The sequence below is a fragment of the Alligator sinensis genome, unplaced genomic scaffold, assembly GCF_000455745.1.
Source record: "Alligator sinensis unplaced genomic scaffold, ASM45574v1 scaffold745_1, whole genome shotgun sequence".
Taxonomy (NCBI): Eukaryota; Metazoa; Chordata; order Crocodylia; family Alligatoridae; genus Alligator; species Alligator sinensis.
The window spans coordinates 1,850,734-1,862,775 of record NW_005842119.1 but is presented as its reverse complement, the minus strand read 5'-3'; the positions used below and the strand labels follow the sequence as shown (position 1 = coordinate 1,862,775).

General features: G+C 47.0%; 1 protein-coding gene across 1 annotated transcript in view; it reads right to left on the bottom strand.

Annotated features, from left to right (window-relative positions):
• Window positions 1-7,243: 7,243 nt before the first annotated feature.
• The window catches only part of PI4K2B (phosphatidylinositol 4-kinase type 2 beta), a 44,125-nt gene continuing 39,326 nt past the window's right edge, over window positions 7,244-12,042 (bottom strand). The window contains exon 11 of the mRNA XM_025205574.1: window positions 7,244-8,927. Coding sequence (XP_025061359.1) covers window positions 8,751-8,927 — 177 coding nt within the window. The 3' untranslated portion in view covers window positions 7,244-8,750. The remainder of the gene's footprint in view (window positions 8,928-12,042) is intronic.

Genomic DNA, 12,042 nt, shown 5'->3' with positions numbered 1-12,042 from the left:
GCCTCCGCCCCGCCCCGGGCTCCTGGCCCGGCCCCGCCTTTCTCACCAGGTAACACGATATTGTGTGAGAGAGGAAACGAGCGCACGTTGCCCAACTGACTCTTTATTGCTAGAGACATGGGAGTGAAAAGTATATCCCCACTTAAGCTTGCAGTCCTTTGGTCTCCATAAGACTTCAGCCCCAGCCCCAAAAGGTATTGCGCGCACCTGCAGCACAACTTGAGGAAGGAGGTCCTCCCCGCCGGTGCGCCTACACCAGTGCACACCGTCAAACTGCGAAGAAAAAAGGATATAGAAAATGGGTCCTTGCTCCGAGCCCACTGAAATCACCCCGCCTTTGGCCGCGTGCGAGCAGAGCCCAAGCGGAGGGGAAGAGAGACGCCATGTTCCTAACGTGCGTCTGAAGTACGGGCGACCCCCGCTTCGCGCTCTTACTTGGTTCCCGAAAAAACGAGCATTAAGCGAAACGAGCGTTAAGTGAAACCAAAAGTATCTGACGACCCGAAGTGGCGGCCACGATTGTTTTAAATGACCCAATGTGACGAACGTGAGCATTATAACGAAACTCTCCGAGTGCTAAGTGAAATCGGGTATCAATAAAAAAGGAGCGTTATAGCAAAATAGCGCTAAGCAAAACCATTAAGTGGGGGTTGCCTGTATAGAGCCTTGCCTAGAGTCGAGCTATCCGTTCCCGAAGGCACTGGCAATATGTAGGCAGTTCATGGGGGTGCATGTGCACCCCCTGAGAGCGCTGGTGCACCCCCTCCCTGTCAGCCAGCGTTCCCGGGCAGGGGGGTAGGTGAGAGCGCTGATATCCCCCCTGAGAGCACCGGCTGTGGGGGGAGTGCGCCAGCTGCTGCCAGTTGCAGGTCGGCAGGATCGGCCGTGGGGGACCCCCCCTCCTCAGGACAGTTGCTGACTGTCCAGTCAGGGGGGCATTTGACCCCCCGTCTCCTCCTCAGGAGGCACCAGTTGCCCATGTCAGAATGTCAGACTTCACTACCTTACTTACATTGCTGAAGTCTTCACATAGGAGAAGGGGGTGTAGGTTGTAGCTGCATTGGTCTAAGGATATCAGCAGACAAAGTTCTTTGAGTAAATCTGAGATCTCTTATCAGACCAACTCAGACAATTGGAAAAAATCTTCTTTGCAAGCTTTCAGGTACAGATACCCTTTGTCAGGCTAAGGAAGAAACACTCATTTGCTCCTGGCTACTCACTGGGGCAGACCATCAATTTCTATTTCAATGCTCCTCTTGAGTGGGGGAGACTCACAATCTGACTGTTTTTTTTACAGTTTATGTAATGATCTTACAAAAGGCAAGATCCAAATTTTGTACTGAACTCTTTTCTCATTACTGGGGCTTATCATTTTTAAAAACACCTAGGCTAATTATTACATTATTTAGTAATTACTTTTCTCGATCAGACTCACCATAATTGAATCCTGCTGATAGCTCTGGGCTGCCTGAAAAACCTTTGAAGAGAAGATGCTGCTCAGTTTAGGGTATCAAAATGAATTGTCAGTACTGGTGTACATGATTATACAAACATGCAAGACATTGCACTGTTGGTCTTATGCTTAGATTCAGACTGGCATGTGAGAAATAAGGACTGCTTTCTCCAGCTGAAAAAACAGGGATCAGATCTGTAAAAGATTTTGTACAGTTTGAATAGTATTACCTAAGAGTAGGGATGCTGGTTTTCTTTGATAAAAAGAACAAACAAACCCAATTCTTGGTTTAAAAAAAGTAACCCAAAATCCACATTTTTCCCTGATTTAAAATGAAACACCACTAATATATAGATATAGTAGCGTTTCATTTTAATCATAGAACAATGTGGATGGGGGGGGGGGGGGGGTGGGGGGGATGGGGTGGGGGGGGGGGGGGGTTGTTAAAACCGAAAACAGGTTTTTTTAAATCAGAGAAAACCAGGATTGCTGCCTAAGAGCAAACTAATATTCTACTGGAGTGTGGAGCATTTATGGATGAAGTTAAGCAGCTGCCTAAAAGGAGCATTTTGAGGAGGTTCAGTGAAGAGAGGCCATTTCACATCTCTGACTAAGGGTGCTCTAAGGCAGTGTTTCTCAACCTTTTAAGTAGCAAGTACCCCCTAACTTCTGAAAATTTTACTAACTACCCCAACACTCAATTTTCTAGAAGATTTTATATTTACAGATTAATGTGTGCCATATGTTGGAAGAAGGGCTGTGTGCATAAGGCCGTTATACAACAGATGTCTGATATGGTGTGGGTAGGGTTGCCACCTTTTACACCAGGGGTGCACAACTCAAGTATGTACCTGGGCTAGAGGTGATGTTGGCCAAAGCTAGGAGGACTGAACCCAGTGCCATGCAGAGTGGTATGCCAAATTATTACTGGGGAATTTAAAGCGCCGTGCAATGTGCGGTGCACCAAATTTTTTGGCATAGTTTTGAGAGGCAGAAGCGGAGAGAGAGAGAGGAACAGAGGGCATGAGAGAGAGAGAGTGTTAGGGTACCATGTACCCCCTGCCTGTGTCTCGTGTACCCCCAAGGGTACACCTACCACAGGTTGAGAAACTATGCTCTAAGGAGAGGAATGAAGCAGGAAAATAATTAGCAACATTTTAAATAAAAAGAAAACAAACCAGGAGAAAACTTGAGAGTCATGGTAACTGTTCAGATCAATTGAAAGCTTTCTGATGCTTTCTTAAATTAAGCCAGCAGGGCCTGAGAAAATTCATGACAGTTCTGAGAGAACTGGCAAAAGGGATCTTAGAGCCATAATTTCAAGAACCCTCCTGAACCATCTCCTTCCACTTACTGAAGAGCTCTCACCAGGATCTCACTGTGGGTTTAGGGCATCAAGAAGCATAACTGAAATGATCTTCACAGCTTGCCAGCTGCAGGAAAAATGCCAGGAACATACCTCTCTACATGGCCTTCTTTGACCCCATGAAAGTGTTCAACACTAAACTGTGAAGCACCGTGGAAGATCCTTCTGAAGTATGGATGCCCACTGAAATTTATCATCATTCTCCACCTACTCCATGATGTATGTGAGTGGTGGTTCTTAGTAACAGAACTATCACAGATCCCTTTGAGGTTAAGGCGGGAGTTAAGCAAGGCTGCGTCATCACCAGGGATCTGGGTTTTCCGTTTCCGATGGAAAAATAGAAAAAACCACGGATTCCCTATTTTTAATCGGAGAAAACGCGGATTTCTCTTTTTAGCAGAGAAATCCGCAGATTCTCCGCTTTTGCAAAGAGCTCTTGAAGTCTGGCACAGCTCCAGCCTGCAAGAGCCGATTGTAAAAAGAGCGAGAAACCCCCAGCCCTGGCCAGAGGGGGGAGGGCAGGGTCTGAGCCTCTGAGGCAGCCAAGGCTGGGCTCAGGCTCAGACTTGCTCTTCACCCCTGGAGCATGGAGGTAAGTGGGGCTGTGGGGCAGGGCTGGGGAAGATGGTTGGGAGCAGAGCCTTCAAAACCTCCTGCTGCCGCCATGGAGCTCTGCCTGGAGACATGCAGCCAGCTGCTGCTATTTACCTGTGGGGCCACCTGTGCCAGCGGTGACTGCCGCTGTCTACAAAACCTCCCACTGCTTCCACAGAACCAAGCTCGGAGCTGTGCAGCCGGCAGCAGTGACGCAGCGTGGGGTGGTTGTGGGGATGGCTGTGGGTTGCCTGGCCACCACCACACTGTCGCTGCCACCCACCAGCTGGCTGCACAGCTCCAGGCAGAGCGCTGTGGCAGCAGCAGCATGTTTTGTAGACAACAGCCGTCACAGCCTTCCAAGTAAGCGGCCGCGACATGCGAGGCCAAACCTCCCCACCCCTGCACCCCACCACCGACAATCGCGGTGACTGCAGATCCAGCCACGGATCTGTGCTTCAGCCACATGCCAGCCTCCTTCTCCCCCTCCCCTAGGCAGGCGGACGGGCAGCATATGTGTGGCCTGCATATGGTGGGCATCACCACACTGCCCTGCATCGCTTTCCAACAAAGCCCCTCTGCACAGGGGGGGGGGGGGTCAGTTTAGATGAGATGTTAGGACAAACTTTCTCCTGTTAGAACTGTGAGGCAGTGGAACAGACTGCTCAGGGAAGTTGTGGAATCTCCTTCCCTGGGTCTTCAGGAGAAGGATTCATAGATTCATAGATGTTAGGGTCAGAAGGGACCTCAATAGATCATCGAGTCTGACCCCCTACATAGGCAGGAAAGAGGGCTGGGTCTAGAAGACCCCAGCTAGATGCTTATCTAACCTCCTCTTGAAGACCCCCAGGGTAGGGGAGAGCACCACCTCCCTTGGGAGCCCGTTCCAGACCTTGGCCACTCGAACTGTGAAGAAGTTCTTCCTAATGTCCAATCTAAATCTGCTCTCTGCTAGCTTGTGGCCATTATTTCTTGTAACCCCCGGGGGCGCCTTGGTGAATAAAACCTCACCAATTCCCTTCTGTGCCCCCGTGATGAACTTATAGGCAGTGGAGGATGGATAAGCATTGGACAAGGATGGTTTAGGACAGGCCAGCAATCCATAGCACGCAGGCCAGTTAGTGGCACACGGAGATATTTTACCTGTGGCATGTGAGGAAATTGTTTTAAAAACTTTTTTTTGTAAGTTGCTGCTCCTGGCTCTCCTGAGCAGCCACAGGTGCCAGAGCTGTGGCAGGCACCAGGGTGGAGTCAGGAGAATGCAGGCAGGGAGGCTGTTTGTGTTCTGCTGACCCTATCCCTGGGCTGCATCCTCCGGCCTCACCTGGCCCCTGGAAGGAGCTGCAGGGGGCTGGGGCCAGAGTCTGGGCAGGCTCCCACCGGGTGGGCGAGCCCTGGGGCCAGGCAGACAGATGCCCGGTCTCACAGGGTCGGGGACAGCACCGGGGCACTGAGTGCTGAGGCTGGGCAGCGCAGGGGGAGGCACAGCAGGCAGGGCAGCCCAGCCCAGCCTGGCCCTTAGGAAGGTGGGGGCTGCCCCAGGGCTCTGTGGGCTCAGGCCATGGCAGGCAGGTGGGGGCACTTGCCCTGGGGCCTGGCCCAGCCTATGCAGCTCTGTGGGGATGGGCTGCAGCTGCCCTGCCCGTAAAGGGACACTGCCTGGCCAGGGCAGAATGCTGATGTTGGTGGGGGTGGTCTTCTGGCTCTCAGCTTAGCCTCCCCATGCACCAGGCACAGCATGAGCGGGGCACAGCTGGCTCCAGTGCAAGGGCCTGACTGCAGAAGCGCCTTGGACCCCAGGAACAGCCACTGTGGCTGCCCCAGCCTACCTGGGCCCCTGCCTTGCCCACCCACAGCTCCCCTCAAGGTACCGGGGCAGGCACCACACAGGGCCACAGTGCTGTAGGTTCCTGGACAGCTCAGCCTCGGCACTACCTGCAGTGGTTGGTCCCAAAACCTGGGGGCTCTGCCCTGCATCCAGTGCGCACAGAGGCCAACCTGGGAGCCCCATGAGGCCAGTCCTGCTTAATTAGGCAATCTTCCATGAATTAAATACAAGCTAATCAGCTGATTGCTGCAGTTTACTTCAAAGGGTACCGCTTCACTCAGCTGGAGCTCAGTGTTCTTGTGCAGTTGATCAAAGTACTTCTTATCTCTTTGGAATAGAAGTCCAAGTTGGAGCAGCTCAGTAGCCCTCTACTATTTGGGGCACTACTGTACAACTTCCTAGCCCTCATCTTTGCAAGAAAGAATGAAAACTAATCCTGAAAGTTTTAAATTGTGAAACACTGTAGAATTCTTGCCTGTCTGTATATTGCAGGGATGGGCAATTATTTCAGCTAGAGGGCAGCTTAAAGAGTTCTGGTGAGCTATTGATGGCTGCAGAAGTAGTCCCACCCTCTGGTCACCATCTTGGGACTGGAAATCCATCTCTAACCCCTGATTTTTGCCACCAAAAGTCCCCATCCTTGCCCTGGAAGTACTCCTTTTGGGAAGGAGGGTGCTGCCATCTTGAAACTGGAAAAGAACAACAACAAAAACAAGTTGTATACTAAAAAGTAAAACATCTACTAAAACTTATTCTAATTTTATTTAAAAATATTTTGGCCCCAATTTATGTGTGTTTGCATAGTGTACCTAGAGGCAACTGCATAATAGCTCAAAATACAAACCTACTCTTGTATATTGGGTGTAGAGAGTAACAGGGTATATGGTGGGGTGTATGGCAGAGTGTGGGTATGGTAGGTAGGGTGTGTGGGTCCTCAGAGTCTCTAGGGTATGCCAGTCCCTGGAGCTGCATATGGTGGCAGTGAGTGGGGCCAGCCCTGCCTGGCCCCATAGCACGTAGCTCCCTGTGCTCCCACCACAGGTAGTGGTGCTCCCCTGTCCCCAGCCACAGATAGTGGCAGCATGTGAAGCCAGCCCCACTCAGTCACGCGCAATGAAGCTGGTGGTGCAGGTCACGAGGCTCAGCTAGGGTGGCAGGGAAAGGGGTAGAGCTGGCTCAGCTCCATAGCACAGTGCTCCCTGCTGGTCCCCATGAACTTCATGTAGCAGCGAGCAGGGCTAGGCTGCTGGCTCCATCATGTGGGGCTCTACACAGAGATGTGTGGCTTGGGCAGACTGCACGTAAGCATCGTGCAACAGAGCCAGGCAGACCCAATGCCCAGGCTCCGCACTCCCACTCTGGGTCCCCACTGGCCCTCAGGAAGTCCGGGCCCTGCACTCCTACCTGCTGCTGCCGCCACTCCCCCACCGCTGCTTCCCTACTTTCCCTCCTGCCCACTTGCCTACCATTGCTGCTACTGCTGTTTCTCACCTGGCGCCACTTCCTGCCCCACCCTACCACTCTGGCTCCAACTCAACCCGGCCAGCACAATGTGGTTCTCAGCTATATAGCCAGAACCGCTCAGCCCGGGATGGAACTAACGTAGCCCAGTACAGGCTGACCACAGTTGGTACATTTCTGGCCACTGAGCAGTAAACAATGCAGCCATATGCCCAAGAGTAAGGACATGTTACACTGCAACAGCCACCATGTGCACTAACAATACTTTGGCTTAACACAGCATGGCAAGTATATGAAACAAAACTAGTATCCATTACTTCCAAGTGCTTGGCAAAAAGTTTAAATATATTAGGGTAGTACCAATGCCACTGCAAACTTTTGTTGTACTCCTTACTGTGTGTAATACAAAAAGAATTCAGTGTACAACATGCATGTACATTTTCTACTGTAGGAAAGAGCTTGGAAGCACACTTTACTCAAGATGCAATTAAGGCCCCTTCCACCACCCTCTCAAAAAGAGACGCATGAGGCTAAGAACGGTCCATTTCAAATTTATTGTTTAAAGTAGCCTTGTCCCCTACCTTAAACATTCTTTATAATTTAAGAACTGTTTTGGTTTTTTTTTTTTTTAGATAAAACAAAACCATGGAAATGTTTATAAAGGTGGCTGTTTCAGTCTTATTTTAAAATCCCACAGTACAGTAGTTTTATATTTAAGGCTTAGACATTTTAGTAAGTCAACTGAATTTCTGACACACTACATTGATATTTACATCAACTCAAGATTATATAAAATAGTATACAAGCACTTGATATTGGGAGATCTCAATAGTATTGCTTAGAATTATAAAAAATACAGCAGTGTCTAAAATACTGTAGGTTTCATAAAAGCAGCAATTTAGTGACAAAGATTTTTTCCCCATCTTAACCTTCAAGAACAACTGAAATAAAACGTTACATAAGTCACTGACTTGCAAAAGGATCCTAGATTCTTAAACTCTGCAACTTCAATATAAAAGGTAAATAAAATGTGTCAGATGAACAGTGTTGCTAGCAGTCTAATGACAGGTTTCTGAGTTCCAGTTATTGCAGTTGATCTGTTTTCACTGGTTAAAAATAAATAACGGCACCATCTGACTAACATCCATCATGGAGTGGCTTAAAAGATTAACCCTTCAGTGTTCAAGCTATCAGGAATGACAAGGCTATCCATACCATAAGCAATCATCTTTAAATAAACTATATACTGTTTTATTCCTGTGATGGAATTACAGAAGAACTTTGATCCTATCTAGAGAGAAATATGAGATTTTTAAATAAATTATTTAAATGTACAAATAATATGAAGAATAAGGACCAATTTTCACCCTACAGCATGTGTACACAATTCCCACTGAAACTAAATTCTGAATAAACTATGTTTTTTACGCTCACTCTCTCTCTCTTTTTGGTCCCAAATTAAAAACCTTTGGAGCATCTTTTTCAAGTCTCAAGAATAGAAACTAATGCACTTTTTTTAAATGCACGACCATTTTATTTTAACATTTTCCAACTAACTAGGCTATGAGAACTGATGGAATAACTTATGACATCGGGAAGTAGAAACATGAAATAGAATTTTTACAATCAAAAGATAACATCAGCTGTGCTTCATTTCTAAACAGCATATATAAAAAATGAAGTTTATAGTGTACATTTTCACATTTATATTTAACAAAAAGCTCTATTTCTATGTTGTATGCAAAAGTAGTCTCTCAGCATATGTAAACTGTAATTTTTCCCTTTAGTATTATGCAGAATACATCAATTCAGCCTATAAAAATACAATATAGACAAGTTCCTCATTCCCTGACGTAAGGATTCACAATTTTGACACAATATCGTAAACTTTGATTACATTCAAAATACAATTCTTAAGTCTTCAAAATTTAAGTATTGAGGTTTTGGCAGTCAGAGCTCTCAGTATACAGTAGAATTACATTATCTCAGAACTTTTACGCAGAACTTACTAAATTGAAGACACATACTTTGCTCATATATTCCTGTTGCTACCAAGAGGTAAAGAAAGGCTTCCTGCTATGGAAGGTCTGTGTGAAAGTATTACTCAGATGAACAATTCGGCCTTGGCTTCCAGTACCACTTCGCTGCTCCACAATCACACGTGGCATCTGAACTAGCTGAAGAGGACTCTTTCCATCCTTTAATGCCTGAGTAAGATTCAGAATCTGCAGGAAGGTGGGGAAAAAAGGATTAAGTGGCACCCAATAAAAATGTGACTGTTTGGTCTATTAAAAGTGCTGCACTTAAATCAATTCTTTTATAAAGAATCCACATTCAAGTGGATCTATTTTTGCTATAGTCTCTTCCAAAACAGCTCACTACTTTTACTCAGTTTAAATAAGTACAGATACTACCGATCTGCTGGTTATTCTCCTGCTTGTGTCTCTGGAACACAAGCATACTTAATTCCTGCTTTAAAAGATCTTCTGAAGCAAGTATTCTCTTAACTACTGCAGTATCTTATGGCTAGAGGAATGCTTTCAGGTCTCTCCCATCTTCATGGAAGACTACACTTCAAAAAACCATAGGACAGCCATTAGGGCTGTGCGAAGCTTCAGGAGCTGATTCGATTCGGAGGGGATTCAGACTGGTTTGGCAGCCAAATCTCTGAATCCAAGTAAAATCAGAAGACCAATAAAAAGGTCCAAATCGATTCGGAGAGCCTCGGAGATTCGGGCAGTCCCCACTTGCCACCGCAGGGAGCTGGACCCAGACTCCATGCCAGTAAGTAAGGGACAGGAGGGGGAAGGGGACTGTGGGGGGCCCCCACTAGGCCCCATACCTTGCCTGTTCCCCCAGCCTCCCTGAGCACCCCCTGACCCCTGCTCACTCTCCAAGCCCCATCAATGGCTGCCTCACCAAGCCCCAGTGTCCTGGCTCTTTATAAACAAATAAAAGTAATTAAAAAAGGCCCCACACTCACCAGCTCCTGCCCGGTGGGGGGCTCCTCCACAAGCCCCGCATCCTCCACCCACTCTCCCAGCCCCATCAATAGCTGCCCTGCCCACCGCAGCATCCTGGCTCCTTCATTTATTTTAAATAAAAAGCCCACATTCACCAGCTGCTGCAGCAGCCATCAGAGCTTCTGGGGGCTTGTGGCAGAGCCTCCCACGCACCGTGGGGCAGTGGGGATTGCCTCGCTCCACCTGGCAGGAGCTGGTGAGTGTGGGTCTGGGACACTGGGGCCAGGTAGGAGATGGGGCCTGTTTGATTAGGAGATTCAGAGATTCGGCTGGCGTCGAATCAACTAAATCAGATTCAGCCAAATCCATTCAAGACAGTGATTCAAATCACTGAATCAAATCACTGTCCCCTGAATCAACTGAATCCAAATCGGAAGCTAATTCTAACCACTTCGCACAGGCCTAACAGCCATAACCATTTTCTTAGCCTAGAGCTGACAGATTTTAGCAATGCTAAAATGCTAGGTCTCCCGTGACAGGATAAAGCTTACAGGCCAAATTATTAAAGCGTTAAAAAAAAAAAAAAATAATAAAAGTTGGTAGTTATGCTAACACTCCCCAGGCCTTTCACAAACCCTTTGAAATAGAAAAAACAAAAAAGTTTCGGGCATCCAGGCAATGATTTTGTTGAATCTATAAAAACCTTTACACTGAGAAAGATCTGGCTTTCAAGCTGCATGGAACCCGGAACGACACCTGGCCTAAGTGAAGACAAAATGCTTTTCTGTAGATAGTAACTGTTGTGCCTTCTCAGGTTGCTGAAGCCAATGATTTCTGCAAACTGCCAGGCTACTGGTGCCTTCATGAAGTACTTTAAAATTTAACTGGGAAAGAAAATCATGTACGAATTAGCAAGTTGGCCTTAAGATGTACATTCTGGGCTATCAACTCCATACCAAAGCTATCACCTAATATAAGCCCCTTTCATGCGCTAATCAAACTACATCTTAAAATATATATCCATTGGAACTATACAGTTATTGATGCAATAATCAGTAAATTAAAACCACTTAAACATCTCAAGCAGTTCTCACTGGACAGCAATCAATGAATCTGTGCGTTTCTAGTGGGGTTTTCACTGATCTGTTCCACTGATGCTAGCATCTGTTCCACTGATGCTATTAAAAAAATCCAGTAATGATCTGGAAGTAGGATAAAGTGGTTGTTGACAAAATTTGATAGTGATACACAAACTGATGTAGTTGTAAATTATAAACACTGGATAGTCAGACAGAGCAATCTGGATCATGTCATTTTGGCCCATTCAAACCATGATGCTTGAACAGACCAAACCAAAGATGTTTGAACAGAACAAAAACGCAAAATTCATCATCTAGGAACAAGGAATTCAGGATGTACATTCCAAAATAGGTGACTGGATGTATAAACTGGAGTAACAAGTGGCAGCAGGGCAGCATTGATTAGACTAATACTGAAGTACATGACCCAGTTCTTGGGAGGGGGGCTGTAATAACTTTATTTTTAAAGAAAATGAAAACTTGCAGAGGGAGCAGGAAAAAGCCTGAAAACGTGTGAGGGCTAGAGAAAACAACTTAAGAGTGCTAAACTTGAGAAAGATATATGAACAATTTACCATGACAGCTCCTATGTATCACCTCCTCATACACATGGCTTAGCTTTAGAGTACTGTGAGGTAAGAGCCCACATACGGAGAGTGACCACAGAGCCAACTGATGAACAGTAAAGGCCTACACTTGTTTTAGTCTGCAACAAAGCTGCTCAATTATTCATACCCTTAAAGAGCTAAATCTGACATTTTGGCTTCATGAACCAAATGAATGCTGCAGGACCAGTCTGTGGGTGGGATTCAGGCCTCATGCACTGGGATTGGGGCCCCGTGCCACCCTGCCTGAATCTCTGCACCAGGATCTCGGTCCTGGAGCCCACACCACTCCTGCCTGGCTCTGCATGCTGGATTTGGGGCCCCAACCTGCCTCCACCCAGCCCCACATGCTGGGATCAGGGCCCCATGCTGCCCTACATATCCAATCTAGCATACAGGACCATGCCATGTACCCATGGGGAACCTCACAGGCTGGATGATCTGGCACCAGGGGTTGGATCTGACCCATTGGACATGGGTTGAACACCTCTGCTCTTATCTATCCAAAACCAAAAGTGCAACAAGAATGAATTATTGGGAGCTGAAGACAGATGCTTTCAAGTGACAAATTAGGCAAAGTTTTTAGCAGTGAGGGTAATTTTAAGTAGTAGACCAAACTGTAATGAAGTCAGGGAAGCTTCAGATCAAAATAGGATGCTCTGAGGGGTGCGCTGCTAAAAATTTTCTTGGGCG